General features: G+C 39.9%; 2 protein-coding genes across 7 annotated transcripts in view; one reads left to right on the top strand and one right to left on the bottom strand.

Annotated features, from left to right (window-relative positions):
- Nucleotides 1-10,168, top strand: part of fam49a (family with sequence similarity 49 member A) — a 47,165-nt gene extending 36,997 nt beyond the window's left edge. For 2 of the 4 annotated variants that reach the window (XM_079644074.1, XM_079644075.1), the window contains exons 3-12: nucleotides 45-124; nucleotides 3,197-3,318; nucleotides 4,004-4,109; nucleotides 4,883-5,019; nucleotides 5,124-5,201; nucleotides 5,679-5,795; nucleotides 6,037-6,116; nucleotides 6,217-6,343; nucleotides 6,458-6,528; nucleotides 7,980-10,168. In XM_079644074.1, the coding sequence (XP_079500200.1) occupies nucleotides 55-124; nucleotides 3,197-3,318; nucleotides 4,004-4,109; nucleotides 4,883-5,019; nucleotides 5,124-5,201; nucleotides 5,679-5,795; nucleotides 6,037-6,116; nucleotides 6,217-6,343; nucleotides 6,458-6,528; nucleotides 7,980-8,043 (972 nt within the window). In that variant the 5' untranslated portion in view covers nucleotides 45-54 and the 3' untranslated portion in view covers nucleotides 8,044-10,168. Of the gene's footprint in view, nucleotides 1-44; nucleotides 125-385; nucleotides 466-3,196; nucleotides 3,319-4,003; nucleotides 4,110-4,882; nucleotides 5,020-5,123; nucleotides 5,202-5,678; nucleotides 5,796-6,036; nucleotides 6,117-6,216; nucleotides 6,344-6,457; nucleotides 6,529-7,979 lie in introns of all 4 variants that reach the window. The other 2 variants (XM_079644073.1, XM_079644072.1) reach the window with 2 other exon arrangements.
- Nucleotides 9,319-23,570, bottom strand: part of fbxo16 (F-box protein 16) — a 29,332-nt gene continuing 15,080 nt past the window's right edge. The window contains exons 5-9 of one of the 3 annotated variants that reach the window (XM_079644068.1): nucleotides 18,583-18,747; nucleotides 17,410-17,669; nucleotides 13,887-13,983; nucleotides 12,815-13,061; nucleotides 9,319-11,219 (exon numbers count right to left, since the gene is read on the bottom strand). In XM_079644068.1, coding sequence (XP_079500194.1) covers nucleotides 11,161-11,219; nucleotides 12,815-13,061; nucleotides 13,887-13,983; nucleotides 17,410-17,669; nucleotides 18,583-18,747 — 828 coding nt within the window. In that variant the 3' untranslated portion in view covers nucleotides 9,319-11,160. The remainder of the gene's footprint in view (nucleotides 11,220-12,814; nucleotides 13,062-13,886; nucleotides 13,984-17,409; nucleotides 17,670-18,582; nucleotides 18,748-23,570) is intronic. The other 2 variants (XM_079644069.1, XM_079644070.1) reach the window with 2 other exon arrangements.

Here is a 23,570-nt window from a genome sequence, read left to right as displayed (position 1 = left end):
TTGAATGTCCTGTCTGTTATTCACTGCTGTATTCTGACCACCAGGTTTGCTGGAATGGGTAACCTGCTAAAAGTCCTAACAAGGGATATAGAGAACTATCCACGCTTTTTCCTGGACTTTGAAAGTAAGTCTGGCGGAGGAGTGGATCAAAGGCACAAAAGATGGATGGAGAGGGGGGGGGGGGGTCTCTCAGCTGCTTGCTCTCTATCAGCAGGTCTCGGTGAAGAAGCCTTGAGGAGTCTGCTTTCTTCCATTTTTTTCCCCTCCTTTTTTTCCCTTCACTGCGTCTGGACCTCCCGCTCTTTCTTCGTCTGTGTTCAAATAACTTATTCAAGACTTTTTAACCTCACACTTTCTTCCTTTCTCTTGTTCTTCTCTCTTGCAGAAACCAAATGGGGAATCTGTTAAAAGTGCTCACTTGCACAGAGCTTGAACAGGGGCCAAACTTTTTCCTTGACTTTGAAAGTGAGCTCAGCTTCTACCTGTCTTTGTGCTAGGCAAAATCCCCTAAATTCATTTTTCCTTTTACCCCTCTTTAGCTGCTCTCACTGGTCAGGGGTCAGCCTATTCAACTGTTAAACCTCCCTGCTTTGCATTCATTAGACTGATTTATGTCTTTGAAATCCTTTCATTTGAGACATGTTGAAGAAGAATGGAGCTGTCCCTTGACCTTTGCTGCCTGCTTTTACTAACTTATGTGCATGCACCACTCTCTATGTGCACTTTTTATAAAAACTGTCATCAACGGGTTGCTCATATTAGCACTGCAGATACTTGAATATACCAGGGAAATCTTTCAAAAGTGGATATAAATACTCAAATTTGCACAAACTCATTTGAGGTTACTCTTTAGAAAAAGCAAAAGATGGCAGCAATTTTCCACCAAAGATGTCTTTGAAATATCGGGTGGGGGGGGGGGGGGTTTGCCATAAAATCACTGTCACTTGCCCTTTAAGAATGATCTTGGTGTCAAATCCTACATTTTCGGCCATGTAGAAACCAAAATCAGATGTGAGGTATTACTCGGAAGCTTCTTTTTACCATGTCTAAGCCATAACATCTAAATAATCTTCCAATGGAAAACTGGGTGGCTTATCATGCATGGTAGATGAGATGGTGGAGGTATTTTGAGGTGTACGAGTGCAGTGGTGGAGATGGGCACACTGTTGACATCATGGTGTTCACTGTCGGCTAACAACTTTTGCTAGGCTATAAGACTAGTGCCCAGAATAATTTGTAATAAACACAACACAATAAAGCTCAGAAGAATTGACTTCATGGAAAATATGACTTCCTCATAGTCAAAAACATATCATTCAATACCAAAATTGATCCAATTCAAAGTTAAAATGGAAATGGCGACCACCATTTTGTACTTTTTTTAATGAATGGCCCCAGGGGAATGAACATGGAAATGTTGGTGCCTGCATCTACTTTTGAAAGATTGCTACAGCTATCTGCAGCACTATATAGTGTATTTAATAGTTTCCTCTCCTGCATTATGCTCACATTTTTAGTTATTATTTCATTTTGTAATCAGTGTTATTTCAATATATGAATGCTTTTAAAACTCCACGTTCCATCACTGCATCAACCACTTTACCACCCTGCTTCCCTATGTTCAACATCAAATAGACAAAGTGGTTTTATTTTTTTTAAAAAGCACATAAATCTGCCTTCTCTTCTTCCTACCGATAAAAACCCCACAAGAAGCCTCCACAGTGGCATTGAGTCACCATCACAATGTAGCCATCCCTTTGTTTATTCAGCAAAGAGGAAATGATGGGAGTGGAGGGCCTTTAGAAATGCAAAACAGACACAGTTTAAAAGTCACTGACGCTCTGAATTTAGAGCCGTCTCAGACTCTGTCTCTGGTCAAGTTAGCAAAACTCTGGGAATTATTGTTACATTTTAAAACCTGACCTTTACCTTAAAAAGATCACCTAAACACTAAGGCAAATCCAACTTATATGAGATAGTGAATATAATGCAATTAATTGATGTTCTTATGTGACATATTCAATATATTCTTGCTGTAGCCATGCAGGAAGTACGATATATTCAGTCTATAGTTGCAGACATGACAGAGTAAAGTAGAATTATGTTTAAATATGCAATAGAAATACCATGAATTAAATGTGGTAAAATGTATATGTATTATAATCAAGACTTGTAAGACATCTGTTTATGTTTACCAAGGACAAGTGCATGATCAAAACTGAAAGAAGCGCAATATTTGGCAAAAAGATTTAAAAATATAATTCTATAGAAAGTATTGTGGTTCTGCGGAGAAGTCCCAGCCTACAAACGGTTTTACAGACTTAATACAAATAAAGTTCTTCACAAAAATAATTGTATGGTACAAATCCTCATCATTTTAAAGTAGTTTTCAACATTTGTTTAATAGTGGTTCATAAATAAGTATTCCCCATATATCACGAATCATATCGCAATTGCAGAATCGGTCAAATGAATTGCAATTAGTTATTTTTCCCAAACCGTTCATCCCTATTTTAGAACAATAACCAATTGTTCCTTATGTCGACCCAAGAGCTAGCTGCATGCTTTGGATCAGACTGCCCTAAGAAGACTTAGTTTAGTAGCACACTCTGCATACCTTCACGCTAGTCATTATACAGGCAACTTCTGAATATTTATACTTTAAAATGACCTTAACATTTTTTCCATTGTATTATGTTGAATGTTTTTGATCACAATCTTGTATGAGTTAGTATGTAGTGACAAAAACACTCGGCACACATTCCCATGTTCCCCCAGTGATCGTTCCATTATGATGGAAAAAAACGGTCATTACTTATTTAATTAAAGCCCTTTCACATCAAATTACTATATACCATTTCAACTAGCACAATTTAATCTGCTAAAATCACAAAACACAAATTGATTCTTGATATGAAAAGGAATAATTGTTTTTTTCCCATTGGAATAACAAATATAGCAAAAAATAAGATCCGTGGCAAACACACATCTATTATAATAAGTTTATTCAGCAAGATAATATTTATATATTAACACTTCTTTATGATTATGAAAGCATACATCCAATCACCAGAAGTAAAAACTAACGCTCTACAGTAGAATAGCTTACTATTATTCTGGCATGTGTGTTTTTTGTTATATTTGTGTATTCCCTGCATGTGTCCATGTATTCACATCTCTGTGTTGGGTGTGTCAGATGCTCAGCCGACAGAAGGAGAGCGGGACGTGTGGAACCAGGTGAACTCGGTCCTGCAAGACTCTGAGAACATCCTGATCAGCCTGCAGTCCTACAAAGGAGCCGGCCAGGAGATCAGAGATGTAAGAAACACACACACACACACACACACACACACACACACACACACACACACACACACACACACACACACACACACACACACACACACACACACACACACAATGGTGGTATGTAGTGAAATACATATACTCAAGTACTGTACTTAAGTACGGTACCATTTTTAAGCTTCTTGTACCTCGTTATATTTCATGCTAATTTATACTCCTGCCCCTGCTAGAATATAAGCTTATACAAAATATATATCGACTAATAAATAAACATTGTCATATCATTATAGGTTAATATATATCCAGCAGCAGTTTACAAAGTAATTACATTTATCTCCACCTTTATCAGCTTAACACATTAATGTATCTAAAATCATATTACTTGGAGCTTGAAGTATATTTTGATGACAATACTTTTGCACTTTTACTTTAGTAAGATGTTGCTAGCAGTGTAATTTTACAATGAAGTACTGTATAGGTACTTTGACTGCATACACTACTGTCAACATGTAAAACAAATCTGAACAGTTTGCAGAGAAGAATAAGCTACATTGCAAATAATTGAAAGTTTCACTGAAACACAGGACAAATGATTTAAACCTTCCCCTCAACGTACTGAATGTGTGTCTGTGAGCATTGCGTCTCTAATAATGGATGTTTTCTGATGTATTTGCTGAATTGTATCTTTTTCTCCCAGGCAATTCAGAACCCCAACGACTTCTCGCTGCAGGAGCGGGCCTGGCACTCAGTGTGCCCGCTCGTCATCAAACTCAAGAAGTTCTACAGTTTCTCCCTCAGACTAGGTATGCTCACTGTGAACTACCAAATATCTTGTGCTCACTTTTTTTGTATTTCAGTAGCCAGTTGGTTTAAAGCTGGAAAAAAATCAGAAAATCAGCATCATGTCTTTAGAAATCTGTTGTTTCAACCTCTGCACGTCAAGTTTTGATTCTGCAACAGACAGTGGCCAAAACCAAATTCTGGACAAAAGTGCGTGGCAACAATCAGTAAACAGCATCCTGTAACCCTGTGACATGTTGACCTTTGTCACAAATCATTCTTCTTAAAAACGCATGAACCTGCCTCTCAGACGCACACAATTTGTATTATTTTGGCAAGCACTCTACTAATGCTATGTTTTTGACAAAAAGGGATTGTCTCCCGTCACTCAGGTGCTCTTTAAATTAGTCATTTTACTTACTGTCATGTTTTGTTGTTTTCTTGCAAAAGTTTTTGGATAAAACTTTTTTTATTTTTAAATGTTCTTTGTTATAATAAAAAGTAATATTGTGAAAGTCTGTGATAAGAAACCAGAGGTGAGAAGGTGGTTTTGTTAATACTTTAGTGCTTTGACTTGAGTAACATTTTGAATGCAGAACTTTTACTTGTAACTGAGTATTCATACACTCTGATACTTCTACTTTTACTCAAGAAACTCAGCTCATAAACAACATTAATGGACTTAAAAATGAATTGTTCAGGTCTTTGATTCTCTTCTGTCAAATGTCTGAATGTCCATGTTAAATCTAAACTTGACACTTCACAAGATCTGACATTTTGTATTTGTGAATTGTAGAGGAGGCTCTGCAGAGTTTGTTGGAGAGCCTGACGTGTCCGCCTTTCACGCCCACTCAGCACCTGGAGAGGGAGCAGGCTCTTGCCAAACAGTTCGCTGAGATCCTTCACTTCACGCTGCGCTTCGACGAGCTCAAGGTCTGCCCTCACTCAACTCACTCACACTTCCTTCCTTTCTAAATGATATGTCGTTTATTCAAAAGTCCTGTTTAGGCTTTGACGGTTCCCTTGTTTCCCTTCAGATGAGAATTCCTGCCATCCAGAATGACTTCAGCTACTACAGAAGAACCATCAGTCGAAACCGGATAAACAACATGAATGTGAGTTGTGACTGAAATTACGATATAGGAGGGATTCATCGTTTTGGCTCCTTTTATTCTTATTGTCATTTAAAAAATATATTATAATGATCATGGTATAAATGTTTTATTGATCTATTTTGAAGAGAAGCTGTACCAAAAAAACATGTTTTGTTTAGTCTGTAGAAAATGACTTCTGCACAATACTTTATTCAAAATCAACACATATTTAGCCTTTAAGAAATATGCTTATTCTTCCTGCGATCTGAATATTGTTATAAATATACAGCCCTAATCTGCAGTGTTGTCTTATTCTAGAACATAATGTTAGAAGGACACAGGAAAAGTGTTCACTTTTGTCACATCAGAGAATGAAATAGAAATAGTTCAATGGGGTCCTACGGTATTAGAATATTTAAGAGAAGGATGTCATTAATGTACAAAAAGAGGAAAATCTTCCCCACTGACACTTTGTTGATGTGTGTTTGTCTCCTGCAGTTGGACATTGAGAGTGAAGTGAACAACGAGATGGCCAACAGGATGTCTCTGTTCTACGCTGAGGCCACGCCCATGCTGAAGACGCTCAGCAACGCTACCACAAGCTTTGTGACGGAGGTGAGAGTGCTGACATCACATCACTGCTGCAGCAACTGTGACTGCAACACATTAGCCACACAGTGATGGTTTTCTAATGCTGTAAATCTCTGCTCTAACACAGTGCTTTCAGATGTTTTGCACTCTCAATACTTGGATTAGAGAAAATATAACACCTGATATCATATGTGTTTTTCTTATGTTTTGCCAGAAACCATATCATCAAGTTGTAACAATTGACTTCTGTTTGCTTCTCTTACAGAACAAGACCCTTCCACTGGAGAACACGACGGACTGTCTCAGCACCATGGCCAGCGTCTGTAAAGTCATGCTGGAGACACCGTGAGTCACCATGCTTTTCTACACAAACAAAATACATCTCAGTTCTACCTTCACTTCATAACTCTCCTCCTGATCCTCTCCTCCCTCTCTGTGTACAAAGGGAATATACGAGTCGTTTCAGCAGCGAGGACACGCTCCTGTTCTGCATGAGGGTCATGGTGGGAGTCATCATTCTGTACGACCACGTTCACCCCAATGGAGCCTTCAACAAGTCCTCCAAGATAGACGTAAGACACACACACACACACACACACACACACACACACACACACATATCTGTATAACAGCATCACTGAGGACCATGGCCTTGTTCCCTGATGCTGCTCTGCTCCTCTCCTCAGATGAAAGGCTGCATAAAGGTCCTGAAGGATCAGCCGGCTGATAACGTAGAAGGCCTCCTGAACGCCCTCAAGTAGGTCCTGCTGGAGTGTGGAAGGTTTTTTCTGAGACATGTATTTTATATATCCATTCTGCCCAGAAAGTTATGAATAGTTGTGTATTTCAGTCAATTTAATGTATAATTTATTCCACTAGAGCAGGGGTCGGCAAAACCTGGCACGCGTGCACACCGTAACCAGTGGCACACTAGGAATAAGTGGAATAAGGGTGCAAAATATTTCAAATGTATTTTCGGATCCTGAAAAAGACCGCCGCCAGGCCGCGTCTCCCCGTTACCTGCGGAAGGAAGCCATGCACGCAGCCCCACTCTCTTTAACTCCAGGCGACTTTCTGCCGATTTCCTCCGTGGTGCAGTGCTGATCGTTTCACCACGGAGGAAATCACTTCACTAATTGCAGTACCCATAAGGAGCTGTACAAATGCAGCAGTTTTTGCGTGACTGTGTCTTTAGTTGAAAGCCCAGTGGCGATCTGCTCATTGAAATAATATGCTACAAAGGGGCGGACTGGCCATCTGTGTGTTGAACTTTCCTGTCGGCTCCCAGACTGTAGTCGAGGAGGGGATGAGGAGCTATCCCCTCCTGACCCTCTGTTGTTGTTTCTTCAGCTGCCACAGCAGCCTGTGGGAAAGTTGAAACTAATTGATTGAAACTGTTCAGCTTTACCACTATGGACAGGTGGATGTTAGAATGTATTACACTCAGGGACACAAAGTCAAAACTTGACTGTGGATTCATTTCCATTACTAGGAATATCCTCAAATGGCTGACTCAATACTACTAGTTTGCTCTCTACCATGGTAGAAAAGTACAAATGTAACCTCATTTAAAAAGAAATACAGGAATTATTATGTGAGAAAGAACATGCTCGCAAAATGTTGCTCTTTTATTTTTCTTATCCTATGATCTTATTTACGATCTCTCTTTTTTGCCTTTTCTTAGTTTCTTGCTACTCTGTTTGTTAGTTGATTACAACTAGCAGCTAGCATGTATAGCGTGCTAAGATCAACGACCCTGCTATATTTTTACGTTATCTACGTGACTTAGCTAGCTGGCAGATACATTTCTGTTAAGAAATACAGAGCTGCCAAAAGTAATGATTCCTTCTTCTTTATCCACACAAACATTTATCTCTTCTTTTTTGTTAATCACAAGCAATTAGCCTTTCTGTTTTCCGTTTACCAAAACAAAATGAATCGCCAACTATTTGAATATTTGAATAGTCGAAAGGACAACGTTTTTTCAAACTATTATCTTTTAGCTACTTATTAAAAATAGAAGTTGTTATTCTCAACATTTTTTTAAATAATGTATTTAATGGATAAACCTGCATTAACGTTTCATTTAGATTGAACAACTTGTCTTGGATTAGCTTAGCCTTAGTATGTGCACAAAAAGACAAAATAGCTGCTTTGTATCATCAGTTTCCTGTTTACTCTCCCACTAACACTTTTCTTCCTCCTCAGATTCACCACAAAACACCTGAACGACGAGTCCACTCCGAAGAACATCCGGACGATGCTCCAGTAACGTTTTTTCTTCTTTTTTAAATCTAAACAGATATGAAGAGGATCAATGCTCTGACCTCAAATAAGATGTATATGTTTACATTATTTAAAAAGACTCAATGTTAATACTCGTGTGTATTTGCATAGTCATTCCCTCCGAGCTATGGAAACCTTCTTCTAACTTTGTAAAAAAACAATATGAAAGCGCCACATGAATTGCCTCCGCTGTCAGCAGCTGTCAAAGCACACCGACGGACACCCTTCAGCCTTATGTAACCATGCTTTGCAAGCGGCACTTGGAAAAAAATGTTCTTTGACTAACGTTCTCAATCTTTTATTTGACAATGGAAGAAGTGTAGTGTACAGCTTTTTGTCAAATTTGAAGCAAAATAAATCCTTTCATAGTGAAGGTTTTACATTGTGACAGAGTTTGTGTGTTAAAACAAGTGGAAGTGTTTCTGTCTTCTCACTTGATCTGAAGAATGAGTCTCAATGAAATCAATCAGTGTGTGTTGCAGTGAAGGGCTAAATATTGAAGCAGATAAGGGATTCCTTGGTTTGATGTAAGTATTGCTAAAGGCATTTTCTCTTTCTATGGTCAGCTGTTGTATTTGTTTTTTCTCACACTCCAATCTTGTGAAATAAATCCACTGTGAAGATTAATCTTACTTTGCACATCCAGTAAGATCCGGTTGGCTCTAAGTTCTGTAAAGGCTGTGATGATGGAACAAAATCAAATCGACCCACCATGTGTTTTTATTTAACTGTTAATGCGGCAATCCTTCTGAATGATTGTTGTTGGTTTCGCCATGTTTTAAGTGACTTACTGTGTGGCTTTTGTATTAAACAGACATTTCTATCAAAGAAAGGCCATCTTTAATTCTGAATACATGATATGTGCTTCTTAACTGAACAAGTTTTAAAAGAATTGGTTGCTTCCGTAACATAGTGACATCACATTTCTATTGGCTAGGGCTCCATCACATTTTACGTGGTAGGCTAAGGGGCGGGACACCTCTAAGCCATTGACCAATCACAACACAGCTAACCAATCAGAGCAGACACAGCTCTAGTTTCAGACAGAGGTTGACATTCTCTTTGAAAAATAGAAAGGTTTTATTCCCCGAGTGGTTAATTGAACAATTCATCTCATCATTATTTAAATTGAAACTTTAATTTGACTTTATTTACATGTTGTTTTATCTATAAATAGAACTAGATCTATTAGTAACCTGACATTTTTCTTTAAATCATGGTATTAATATACAAAAAAAGTCCTTAAGTTTGACTTCTAACGTAATGACTTTTAACATTTGCCCCTTTGTGAGTTTGATTATCCTCACTTGGATATTTTCTAACGTTCTCAACATCAGACAATCTCATCATTCTCGACTACATTGCTTTAGGTTTAATAACTGTTCATTGTAAATGTAACTTCTGAATGCGGATAGAGTAAAAAATGAACTAATACAAATGTTTTGGGCATAAAACCTCCACTTTTCCATAAAATGACAGATTTGACCATGCAGCATACTATAATAATATCTTTATGACTGTAGCATCATCACCCCTATCATTATAACAAATTAAAATACCTTTGGCTTTTCATGGCACCGCCTTCAAATATTAAAACTCACGGGAAAACATATTAGGATTCTAACCTGAAAATAACTTCATCCCCGACTCAAATAACTTCATTTCATCATAAGCCATACAGTATATATAGAAGTTATCCATTAACATTCAGTTCATGAACATAAATTAACACGTCGCGTATTTCCTTTCATTCAGGCCTGTTGTTTATTTTTGATCCTCTTGTATTTAGTAATATATACGTATGTGTGTGTGAGAGCCACACTTTGAATGCTATGTTTTTGATGCATAAGTGTACAATAATTGGAGCAGGTGTGCGTATGATACTGATATTCCATATCTGACTGAATCATCATGATGGATGTGCACCGAGCCTCCCTCTGTGTGTTGAGCACCAGGTGTTGAACACTGAGACAGATTCCCTTTTCCCGTCAGTTATTGTTTCATATGTTCTGTGTTCACGCTCACTGTTTATATGAGTTGCTTTGGCTTTGTACTGCGTATTGAATGGGATGTGTGGATTGGATAATAAAGGTGGTACATTTCTTATAAAACTGTTTCCTTTGCTTTCTTGTGATACAGCAGTTGTGGAGGGTAAAAGCACTACAATTAAAAGTACTGCATTGAAACTTACTGTAACAAGTGAATAGTAAGTATTATTGGGAACATGTACTGAAGTACTTAAAAATGTGTTTTTTACCACAAAATATGAAACGTCAACAGGTTTATATTGACAAAAAGTCAGTTTATATTAGTATTTGCAGGCCAATGTGGCGTAGGTAATTTTGGAGAAACCAGCTCGAGTGCGCTAGAATTTTTAAAATATACAACCGGAAAAAATCTGCCACTTCCTTACAGAGCCCCTCCTCCAACACACACAAATGCGCACATGACCAATGAGGGCACGAGATAAGTTTGTGCTCAGATGGAAGGCTGACAGGCAGGTAGGCCATCCAGTTCTTTTAGCCGGGCCGGCTAAAATGATTGGTTCTGCTTTTTACAGCGCCACGGCTTCCACAGATGATATTTATTTATGTATTTATTGTCAAAGCATTTAATATATTCATTGCTGTCTGGATGTTAAGAGCATTCCATGGAATATAACAAAAAGTGTTTCTGAAATAAATTGCATACCCCACCTTTAACATAATATAAAAACTAAATTCAGAAGCCAATATTTTCAAAGGTTTCAAATAAGTTAAAGAAAAGCAGCAGATCCTCAGTTTGCATACAGTATTTTATAGATTTATATTTATTTACAGTACTGTCTCCTTTAAGAGGATTTTTTTCAGTGTTTTTCTTCCCAAATTGTTCTCTGTAAATCTTTTTCTGGAGTTCTTTTCACATAATGTAAAACAAATATGATATATTGAGTTAAAATGACTCTTAATAATTGGCTTTTTTTTCAGCCTGCCACTAGCAGTGTGGTTCTTACTCAATACCTTGCCAAGAGATTGCAGTTGTATCCGAAATTACATGTTGAAATATATAAACTCCACCCTTTGATGCTGTAGCTTTGACGTGTTCCTGATGGAGGCGATGAGCTTCATCTGTGTGTGTTTGAGAAAGGCACAGTCCAGGGAAGAACCTCAAACAGGGGAACACCTGGGGGAAAGTATAACATACATTTTATTAGTGATGATTACACCTGAGATTCAAATCACTAAGAGCACAACCACTGTAATGTTAGTCAGAGTGAGACTTCTGATTGGTCCACAAAGGATCAGTATCAAAATCACAGAATTTCACTGTATACCTTTTTTGTTTGGACTATTCAGTAAAACAATTGCCCCACAAAAAACATTTTATTCTAACTGTTAAATGTCAAACATTTTGTAGATGCATTTAAAACTGCAAACTTTCAGTTTCAACACCTCGACTTTCCTGCTTTGACGTCAGAGGTCTTCCATGAAAAAGGTCCAAAACCTTAAATACAATTTATTTTTTCATTTTTGTTGCACCATGAAATAAATATATTTTCTTATGTAAAACAAAATGAACATTTTCTGCTGGTTGAGGCACAAACATGCCTCAGGACACTGTTAAGATAAGGGAGTCACTTTTCCATTTTCTACAATAGTAAATTGGGTTTTTTAACCTTTGTTTTTTTAACAGCCAATGGAGATGTCCTAGTTTGAGAAAATATGTACATTAAAAAAGCATAATGTATTTCCAAAGGGTAAAACCAAGAAAGTTTTTCAAATGTTTACCCCAATACTCATATTTGTTCTCTTACTTTTATAACGCTGTTACCTATTTATTTTTTTTACCTTGGATGTGAACTTGTTTTATTTGTATTGTATTAATGTGTGCTTTACTCTTTATTTAATTTGACATACTCAATTTGTTTTGCCTTTTTTTATGCTACAGATACAGAAGGCTACAACCAGAGGCGGAAGAAGTAATCAGAACTTGTACTTAAAGTACTAGAGTGTAGGAATACTCGGTTACAAGTAAAAGTCCTGCATTCAAAATGTTACTCAAGTCAAAGTATTAGTACCAAAAGTAAAAGTAGTCATTGTGCAGATTGGTCCATTTCAGAATAATAGATATGATATGTTTTATAATGATTGATCATGAAAGTGTTCTCAAAGCTGGTAAAGGTGCAGCTAGTTTGAATGACTTTGTATACTGCAGGGTAGCTTGTGGATTTACTCCAGGTGGAACTAAAGTCTGATTTAACACTTGATTATATTTCACACCATTCATCCACATCTGTAAAGTAATTAAATACATGTAGTGGAGTAAAAGTACACAATTTAACTGTTATTTGTAGTGCGGTTGAAGTTACACAAAATGTAAATACTCAAGTAAAGTACAAGTACCTCAATTGTACTGAAGTACTTTACTTGAGTAAATGTACGTAGTTACTTTTGGCTCATTTGGCTATAACACTGAACATTTCCCCACTGTGGGACTCTCCAATAGCTGCAGCCTACAATTACTTCTAATGCTTTGCTTTAAACATAAAAGCAATGAATGATTTAGTTTCACTCAGGAGTTAGTAACAATACCAGCACAATTTCTAATGGGGTCACAAACAGCACACATTCTAATTATACATGACATTATTAGCAATTTTAACTGTGCCTAAATTCTGCCACTTTCCTGCAGAATCAGTGGTTTTATCCCATAATGTGTCCTGAATGTGTGTCTTGCAGTGTGTTACATCACTCTGAGCCCCGGGGCGTGCTTCTTACTTGGGGGGCTCCTGTGAGAGCGCTGGGACGCCCTGAGCGCCTCCCCCCTGGGCCGGGGCCCCGCCCACCTCACCGGCCCCGGGCGCATCCCTGCATTCCACTGGGCGAGGCGCATCAGGCTGCTGACCGTCTCCTTGGTGACGGGGTGGTCGTGACTGGGAGACGCCCAAGAGGGTCGAGTCTCGTAATAAAGAGGAGGAGGAGGAGGAGGAGGTGGAGATCGTCTGCAGTTGGAGCTGAGGAACATCTGAAGGAAGAGGGAAGAGGAAGAGAAGTGGGGTTACCTTGACAACCACATTTTCACAAGTAAGAGTCCTGCACCCGTTGCAGGACAATTAAAGGATTTCTGATTCTGATTCTGATTCAGATACTAACAGTTGACCAATCACAACAGAGCCGGCCAGCTAACCAGTCAGAGCAGACTGGGCTCTGGTTTCAGACAGAGGGTGAAAAGAGGTGCTGCAGCACAGATAATATGAGGAAAATAAAGATCTTTTTGAACATTAAAGCATGGAGACATGTCCCAGTAGAGGCACAGAAAATGAGCATAATAGGGCCCTTTTAAGATATATTTTGTAAAATATAAAAGGCTAAATTCCCTTTGAATTGTTGTGGAGTACTCTTCGGAGGAGTAGTGAAGTGGCATGAAAGAAAATACTCAAGTAAAAACCTTAAATTGGTGCTTAAGTAATACTGGAGTAAAATAGTTCCATCTTCATACTGTCATATGTCACATTTCATTAGCTCCAGTATCCATGCTAATTAATTTTGTCTGATGAATATGACCAAAGCCTGAATATTACATTCCACAGTGTCCTCTATCACACCCTGCCACCCCCCCACCCCCTCCTCCCTCACACCCTATCATCAGCATCATTTTTCTCCCACCGACACCTCCCTCTCTGAGCAGCATCATTAACATGCTGTGTAAAGGCTGCTCCATAATGCATGATGTCTGCTGGTTGCACCATCTCCAGAGACCCCTCCCACGTTTACCACTCCTCTGATTCAGACATGGAGGTCACAGTCACAGTAGGGGGGGTTGGGGGGTGATGGATGGAGCATGTTCTACCATCGATTTGGCTTTGCGTAGCTTGTAGTGTGTCTCGGACGGGGATTTCTTCGGTGTGCTGCTGCTGCAGGTGGGGAGTCTGAGGGTCCTCTGCCGCCTGCAGGGAGAGGAGCAGGTGGAGCAACACCATTAGTACTCTTTCAAACATAATAATCGGTTATATTACCTGCAGATGACAAGGGTCAAAGAGCAACATGTGTCTGTTGCGCTCATTAATCTAATAATGCGTTATCTGCAATGAAAGGGGCTTCTTTGCAAGATCCTGTAGATGGCACCAAACTTTTTAAGCCCTATTCTGACTTTTTTAATGGCAGCATTAGGTGGTGAATAGCTCAGATACATTGTAATATTACTTTAATTCGCACTGTGTATGTGTAAATGGATGAAGTGCAGAGTTGGGAGGTAACTAAGCACATTTACTCAAGAACTGTATTTAAGTACAATTTTGAGGTACTTGCACTTTACTTAAGTATTCCCATTCTTTGCTACTTTGTACTTTTACTCCACTACATTTGCTTAATTAGTTACTTTACATATTTGGATGAATGATGTGAAATATAATCAAGTGAATCAGACTTTAGTTCCACCTGGAGTAAATTCACAAGCTACCCTGCAGTATACAAAGTCATTCAAACTAGCTGCACCTTTACCAGCTTTGAGAACACTTTCATGATCAATCATTATAAAACATATCATATATATTATTCTGAAATGGACCAATCTGCATAATCACTACTTGCATGAAAATGCTTTTGTACTTTTACTTGAGTAAGATTTTGATTGCCGGACTTTTACTTGTAACAGAGTATTACATTATTAATTTTGTCTGATAAATATCACCAAAGCCTGAATATTAAATGCCACAGTGTCATATATCTCACCCTGCCCCCCCCCTCCTCCCTCACACCCCATCATCAGCATCATTTCTCTCCCCCCCGACACCTCCCTCTCTGCTCAATTAATTGCAGATAATGGTTAGAGCCCCCATAATTACATTATTAAACTCTTCTACTTCTACACTTACTCAATTGCAAGATCTGAGTACTTCTTCCACCTCTAGTGCTAACCATAGCCTCCATGTTAAGATCTGGTACCAACCATGGAAAGACTACAAATTAAATATAAAGATGTAAAAACTATGACCACATAGTCAGCATAACGTTGTGTGTAAAAATATTGCTTACCTAACTTTGTTGCAAAAAATGAAAAATAATTTAAGGTGTTGTGTAAATTTAAGGCTGGTAAAATGGTACGACAGTTCTTCTTCTAACTGTGCATTGTTAGAAACAGGAGGCCCAGTTTTAAGAATGTGTGAAAATCAACAATATATAGTGATATTTCTATTTCTAGGTTATCTCACATGTCAGATTTTGGCTGTGGACTGAGAGCTGCGTCTGAATATCTACATTTAGTTTTGCATACAGTATGGTGTGTAAATACAGAAAGTCAAATTGTACAATCTCTCTTGTTTTAAGGCCAATCAATGGTAAACGGACTGCATTTACAGGACTGTCTCAGAAAATTAGAATATTGTGATAAAGTTCTTTATTTTCTGTAATGCAATTAAAAAAACAAAAATGTCATACATTCTGGATTCATTACAAATCAACTGAAATATTGCAAGCCTTTTATTATTTTAATATTGCTGATTATGGCATACAGCTTAAGAAAACTCAAATATCCTATATCTAAATATTAGAATATCATGAAAAAGTATACTAGTAGGGTGTTCAACGAATCACTTGAATCGTCTAATTAACTCGAAACACCTGCAAGGGTTTCCTGAGCCTTGAAAAACACTCAGCTTGGTTCAGTAAACTAAATCACAAGTATGGGGAAGACTGCTGATCTGACTGCTGTCCAGAGGACCGTCATTGACACCCTCCATCAGGAGGGTAAGACACAAAAAGAAATTTCTCAAAGAGCAAGCTGTTCACAGAGTGCAGTTTCAAAGCACATCCACAAAAAGTCTGTTGGAAGGGGGAAATGTGGCAGGAAACGCTGCACAACCAAGAGAGATGACCGCAGCCTTAACAGCATTGTGAAGAAGAGTCGCTTCCAGAATTTGGGGGAGCTTCAAAGACAGTGGACTGAAGCTGGAGTCCAGGTATCAAAAGTCACTGTTCACAGACGTGTCCGGGAAATGGGCTACAATAGCCGTATTCCCATGGTCAAGCCACTTCTGAACTCAAGACAACGGAAGAGGCGTCTGACTTGGGCTAAGGAAAAGAAGCACTGGACAGTTGCACAGTGGTCCAAAGTCCTCTTTTCAGACGAAAGCAAGTTTTGTATTTCATTTGGAAGTCAAGGCGCCAGAGTCTGGAGAAAGGCTGGAGAGGAGCAAAATCCAAGTTGCTTGAAATCCAGTGTGAAGTTCCCACAGTCAGCGATGGTTTGGGGAGCCATGTCAGCTGCTGGTGTTGGTCCACTGTGTTTCATCAAGCCCAGAGTAAATGCAGCTGTGTACCAAGAGATTTTAGAGCACTACATGCTTCCGTCTGCTGAAAAGCTCTATGGAGATGAGGAATTCATTTTCCAGCATGATCTGGCACCTGCCCACAGTGCCAAAACCACCAGTAACTGGTGTACTGACCATGGCATTACTGTCCTCGATTGGCCTGCAAATTCCCCTGACCTGAACCCCATAGAGAATATGTGGGGTATTGTGAAGAAGAAGCTGAAAGACACCAGACCCAACAATGCTAATGAGCTAAAGGCCGCTATTGAAGCATCCTGGGCATCCATAACACCTCAGCAATGCCACAGGCTGATTGCCTCCATGCCACGCCGCATTGATGCAGTAATCCGTGCAAAAGGATTCCCAACCAAGTACTGAGTGCATTAATGGACATTTTCAAATGTTTGATTGTGTTTTGCTGTTATAAATCTTTTTTTTTTACTTGGTCTGAGGAACTATTCTAATTTTTTGAGATAGAATTTTTGAGTTTTCTTAAGCTGTATGCCATAATCAGCAATATTAAAATAATAAAAGGCTTGCAATATTTCAGTTGATTTGTAATGAATCCAGAATGTATGACATTTTTGTTTTTTTAATTGCATTACAGAAAATAAAGAACTTTATCACAATATTCTAATTTTCTGAGACAGTCCTGTATATTGCGTTTTCCCAGTCTTTTACACTTACAATTCAGCACTCACCAGTTTACACACAGAAGCTGTCATACAAGGTGCTACCTGCTCAGGGAGACTCACATTCACACACTGTATCTTAAGTATATTGCCCAAGAACACATTGGCATGTTGACTGTGGGGGCTGGGTCCTGGGATCAAACCACCTATATTCTGATTGGTAGACGGCCGCCCACTCTACATCACAGCCACAGCCCCATGCTCTGGACTCTGTTATTAACGATGTTTCATTTGGGAGTGCTAATGTAATGACCATTCATTAATGGTCTACTTAATAACTGTTCATCATCTGCTAACATTATCTTGATTTCACTTTCAACTGTTTAAACGTTTTGATTTTTTTGAACAATAACAATCCAATTTGACGTCTTACATTTTCAGAGCCTGCTCGGGGGGGTCCAGGTTGTCGAGGTAGTTGAAGCGCAGAGTGTCTGCAGGACGTCTGTCAGAGTCTCTCCAGGGTGGGGGGCAGGCTGCTTCTCCTTTCTTATCCCCGTCCTTGAGATGCTTCTTGGAGGCTGGCTGATGGAGGCTGCCCCCCCCCTTACTGATGAAGACCGCCTCTGACAGATCTTCAGGTTTACTGATGGAGGAGACATGTGGAGCCTCCAACTGCTGCTGGGGGGAGGACGCCTGGAGGTATACATTACATTTTTATAAACATTTTATCACTGAATCTTGATTTCGTTATCCTACAATAATAACTAATATTCATATATTTGACAACTACATGTTTGATTTTTGAGTTTATCAGTGTTGGAATGTAACTAAGTAACTTTACTCAAATACAATTTTGGTACACATTTAAACAACCAGTACTTGGGTATTTACTTTCTTATTCTACTCCACATTCAGTTTAATATTTGTAATGTTCTCAACAATTATTTAAAGCCTAAGTTACTCAAAAAATGAAATACATTTTCACATAAAAAATCCAAATGTTTTTTAATAAATTAAACTACCTAACAGCGTGAAGTACAGCCTTAATGATTCATGTATTATTCAATGAGTGAATGAGTTGATTAATCAACAGAACATTTATTATTTTTGATAAACATTGAAGTCAATTATTTTTGCAAAAATGAACTGGCACCCAAAATTAGATTTTGCTGCTTTTTTCTTTAACTGTTTTAAAAATCTATTTCGAATAATTTTGAAGAGTTTCTGCATTGAGTAGCCTACGGTTAATTTTACAGGTAATATGTCAAGTACATTTACCTGATTATTCTTTTACTTAAGTAACCATTTTAATGCAGATCTTACACTTGTAGTGGATTATTTTCACAATGTGGTATTATAATACCATTATTATTAAAATAAGTTTTTATCAAACAGGGGCCATGCAGAAAATATTATTTTAAAAACAAAAGAGATGAGTTATTGCAGTTGTAGCTATTAGCAATCTAAGCATGTTCTGTCCGAGATACAGTACATGTAGCCATAAACAGCCAATGAAAACATGAAGTCTCTATGACACTCACATCAGAGTTAATATTCAGTAAGATATATTCTACACTGCTGGATTTATTCTGTGTGACCTCCTGACCTGCAGTGAGGTGAGCCTCAGCTCCTGCACAGAGTGGATGTAGAGTCTCTTCCACACCCCCTGCTCCAGGGGGGTGGGGGTGAAGGTAAGGCCCCAGCCCAGCCTCAGACACTTTGGCCCCCACAGCTGGTCCAGCTCTACCAAGCTCCTCCAGTTCCAGCTCACCTAGCTCAAGAAAACACCCAGAAAGAGAGAATAGGCTTGTTTGAGACAAGCGATCAACGTCTTGCTAGTGCGTTGCATGATGGTTAGTCATTTTGTCCGACTTGCTCTGGAGGCTCGCCTACATGAGACGTTGAAATCTCGCGAGACAAAGACGCCCGCAGACTTGAGAGCGAGGCGCGGCGAGGCGGCGCAGTAGGCTTGTTTGAGACGAGCTACGGCTCGCCTCGAAAGTAGACGAGAATAGCCGATCGCAGCAGGGAGGTCTCAAAAAGCTCGCCTGAAGCGGCCTGAAGTCGGACAGCTCGGAGTCGGCTTCTTCTTCTTCTTCTTCTTCTTCTTCTTCTTCTTCTTCTTCTTCTTCTTCTTCTTCTTCTTCTTCTTCTCTCGGTTTTTTGGCGGATTGCAAACAACTTTAAGATGCATACCGCCACCTCCGGAGTCGGCTCGACTCGGTTTGCATTTATAAAGAATGCACACATGTGCATTTCGCTTCCGCAGCCCGGGTCCCAAGGTGGATAGATCTGCAAACGGAACGCGTTTGGGGGGCCAAACGGCTCCGTGTGTACGCCCTATACGATCATTTCCTGATAACGGTGAAGCCATAGCCCCGCCTCTCCCCACCTCTGCTGCTCACTGCTGTAGCATGGTCAGTAGCTACTAAGCTTGTTTGAGACGAGCTGCGGCTCGCCTCGAGAGTAGACGAGAATAGCCGATCACAGCAGGGGGAGGTCTCTAAAAGCTCGCCTGAAGCAAGTCGGACAGCTCCGAGTCGGCTTCTTCGGCCCAATCCCAAACCACTCCCTCGACCCTACCCCTCTGTGACGGAGTGAACTCCGTCTGTAGCCACACTCGCAGCTCAACGAGGCTCCCTCCTGTCAGATGGAGGGAGTAAATACAGCGGCAAGCTTTGGGACGGACTCCCCTCTCTCCGGCAGAAACAGGAAATGCCGTAACTGTATGTAACAACGGTTTCAAATCAGCATCTCTTAGACAAAAAATGTAAATGAATAACTCAAATAAAACTCCAAACATCTTTAATTGTGTTATTTTTTTGTAAAGCTCTTTTCGTTTTAAACCTGATGTTTATAAGCTTCTAAGTTTTTGCAACAGTCTGTAAATATACACAACTTTATAATAAAATGCACACATTTACCTTTTTCTAGACCAGTGGTTCTCAACCTTTTTCCACCAAGTACCACCTGAGAAAATAGTTGTCTCTCCAAGTACCACCATATGACCAGTGTTAAAATACAGTCTATGCAAAGTTCATGCAGGACTCTGAGGCAAAATAACATTATTTATTGTGCTCTCTCTCTCTCTCTCTCTCACTCACTCACACACCACAAATGAGAATATAAAGAACAAAATAACAACTTATTCTCACACAACAAATGTCAACTGTAGACAGACACATGTCATTTCCTGGACCTATACCAAAGTGTGAATGTAGGCCTCCTGCAACAACCCACATCGTAACAGAAAATGTCCTATTGGGAATTCAGTTCCAATAATAATGAAGCCTCCAGGAGCAGATGAGCCTAAGGGCAATTAGCTCATCTTCAGTCTGCTGATGTTTGCTATTGCCATTTCTGTGGTGGCAAAGTAAAAAAAAAAAAAAATAAGAAAAAGATAACAATTAAGGACAAGTGTGCTTTTTCAGCTTTTGACCTCTCTCCATTCTTTGAGCAAATGCCTTCTTCCTGAGTCGCTTCTCTCCTCCATCACAGCGGCTGTGCATATCACTTTTGCGTTGCTTGCGGAGCCTGCGCTTGTGCTCGGTTGATGACTGTCCTCCTCCTCATTCACTTGTTCACTTTCACTGGTAATATTCTCCTCTGTACCTCTCTTCCGAATACCTCCCGTTTTGAGCCACGGTTTTAACATCATTCAGCTTTCTTCTTTCTTTAGCTTGCTTGCAACGTTCGCTAATCGTTCACGGGTAGTATGGTCGTCATTAGCAACGCTAGAAATACAAATAAAAAATGTTTTCGTTTCTAAATAAAAAAATTACAATAGCCTATTAGAACTAATTTAAACCACAGTTTCAATTATCTCAAGCTTATTTTCATTCGTTGTAGTATTTTGATCGTATGATTTATTTTTTAATTAATGTTATTCAATCAAGCCTCAAACTGATGGCACTTGTCCCTATAGTTTTAAATTGAAGTTGTCTGAGGTCCTTACCATCAGCTGCTCTTGCAGTAATAATAGTGCACCTTAATGTCCCAAATGTGCACAATGTAGTGACTGCTTTTCGTCTTTTTGTTTACTTAGTTCTGTTTCCTGTATTTTATATGTCTGTGTAATGTGTAAAGGTTAAAGGTGGGGTAGGTAAGTTTGAGAAACCGGCTCGAGATACACTTTTTGTTATATTCCATGGAATGCTCTTAACATCCCGATAGCAATGAATATCTTAAGTGCTTTGACAAAAAATATTCTGACGTCAGTGACGAGGAGCTCCGCCTATATGGCCAACTCTCCACCAATCAGGGGAATGAGAGGTTGCCTGGCATGGTAACAGCATGGTAACAGCATGGTAACATGACGCTCGTAACTCGGCCCCCTCCTTTGCAGGGGGGCGTGGTCAGCTGCAGCGCATGCAAAGACAGAGTGGAGGAGAGGAAAATAGAGCGAAATGAGGAATGGCTAAAATGCATGATCTGTTTGGTATTTTGAAAAAAACAACTTATAAATATACCTTATATAGGTATGGCCCTACAATATATTATTCAAATATAGCATGATAGGTCTCCTTTAATTAAAAAAATATATTTCTTTTTAAAAAAGATATTTGTTATATGTCAGATTCCTCCACGTACCACTAGCGGGAGCTGGCGTATCACCAGTGGTACGCGTACCACAAGTTGAGAACCACTGTTCTAGACTAAACACAGGTATGATCCTAAGTTAAAACATATGAGGTTATCATGAGGTTGTTAACATCGCAGTTTATCAGTGGATGTTTGCTGGAACTACTTGTAAACAGCGTGTTTCCTGACGGACACACACAGCGTGACTCCAGTCAGGTAGAGACCGGTCTCAAGTCAGCAACGCTGCAGACTCGCTGTTTGAGGGCTTGATAGCCCACTCCCCCTCCACACCGCTCCACACTCGTTGGTTTGGAACAGCCCTCAATAGGGCGGACCCTCCGCGTGAACGCGCAAACGGAGGGGTAGGGTAGGGTGTAGGGATAGGGTGTCGGGGGCGGTTTGGGAATGGGCCTTCATCTTCTTCTTCTTCTCCGCCTTCTTCTTCTTCTTCTCTCGTTTTTTTGGCGGATTGCAAACAACTTTAAGGTGCATACCGCCACCTCCGGAGTCTGCTTGACTCGGTTTGCATTTATAAAGAATGCACACATGTGTTTAATCGTTAATGTCAGATATGTACTAAGTAAATACATTTGTTCCTGCTCAAGATTAGATTCAACTTTATTGTTATTGCACATATCACAGGTAGCCTACTGAGACAACGAAATGCAGTTTAGTTTCCAACCATGAGTGCAACAAGCAGTAAAGTGAAAAGTAATGTACACAATCTACAGAATAAAATATATAATTAATTGAATGATGAATAAACAGTGAGGGGTATGAATATACACAGCAGCCTGTGAGCAGTATGAACAGTGTGTATGAATATGCTAAGATATATAAAGTATGAAAACGGTAAGCAGTGCAAGTATAGTATAACATATATAGATATTAATTTCATGATGATAAACATTGTGGAACAATTATCAAAAATCTTAATGGAGGGGGCGACGTAAAACCATAACTGACACAAAACAACAACAAACTTTTGCCGAGCCAATTGGAGAGTTTCATCACCAGCACGTGGTAAAAACCACCAATGAGCGCTCAGCTCGAGATACCAGCGAGTCGTTTCCCATCAAGCATTTCACTTCCGCAGCCCGTGGAGAGCATGGATGTACAATAAGAACGGTGGAGAGGAACTGAGGTTACCTACTGTAACCCCAGCTTCTATGAGTAAATGGCGCAGCCCTCTAAGGCTATCGCTATTGGGTAATCCCCCTGCGAACCCGCGCAGCACTGAAACACTTGTAGTCCACGCCCACCCGCAAGGTGGGCCCCGCCCTCGGGCCTCCTTCCGGTATAAATAGGAAGGAGGCCCGGCAATCTGCTCCCATACAAAATAACTTTTCTTCAGCTTTTCGTAGAGCCAGTGGGGCCCAGCGCTTAGAGGGCTGCGCCATTTAATCATAGAAGCTGGGGTTACAGTAGGTAACCTCAGTTCTATTTCGTATATGGCTTCGCCCTCTAATGCTATCGCTATTGGGTTAAGGGCGAAGCATGATGTAGTCTGCGCCCCACTGGGTCCGTCCGGCACTAGAAGCACAGACACACCTGCTCAATAACACCCCATGCCTGTTGTGCCATGCGTAATGGCGCATCACCGTCCCTGGAACATAGCAAAACATGCCTATCTTCCCTGACGGGATGAAGGCTGGGAACAATACATACCCAGCCGCTGTGAGAAAGTGGAGACGAAGGTCCCACCTTGCCCAGCGATCATAGAAGGTGAACAGCAACTCTCTGCGTGTCAGACAGGAGAGCGCCCAGCTGGATCCCTGACGTCACTCAATCTGACAAGACACTCCGTACCAAAAATGTGTCAGAGGAAAAAAAGGAAACATCCCTCTCATAAGAGGGAAAAAGGGCCACTCTCCGCGTGCCGAGAGGCAGGAGAGAGGCGCACAGCTGGATCCCTGACGTCAAAAACTCTGACAAGACACTCCGTACAGGGTGTGTCAGAGAGGAATGGGAGACATCCCTTAAATACAATTGAATAAACGAACAGGGGGAAGA

This window comes from Notothenia rossii (genome assembly GCF_949606895.1).
Source record: "Notothenia rossii genome assembly, chromosome: 8".
NCBI classification, from domain to species: Eukaryota; Metazoa; Chordata; class Actinopteri; order Perciformes; family Nototheniidae; genus Notothenia; species Notothenia rossii.
Note: the sequence above shows the minus strand (reverse complement) of the source record. Positions and strands in the feature narration are given on the sequence as shown.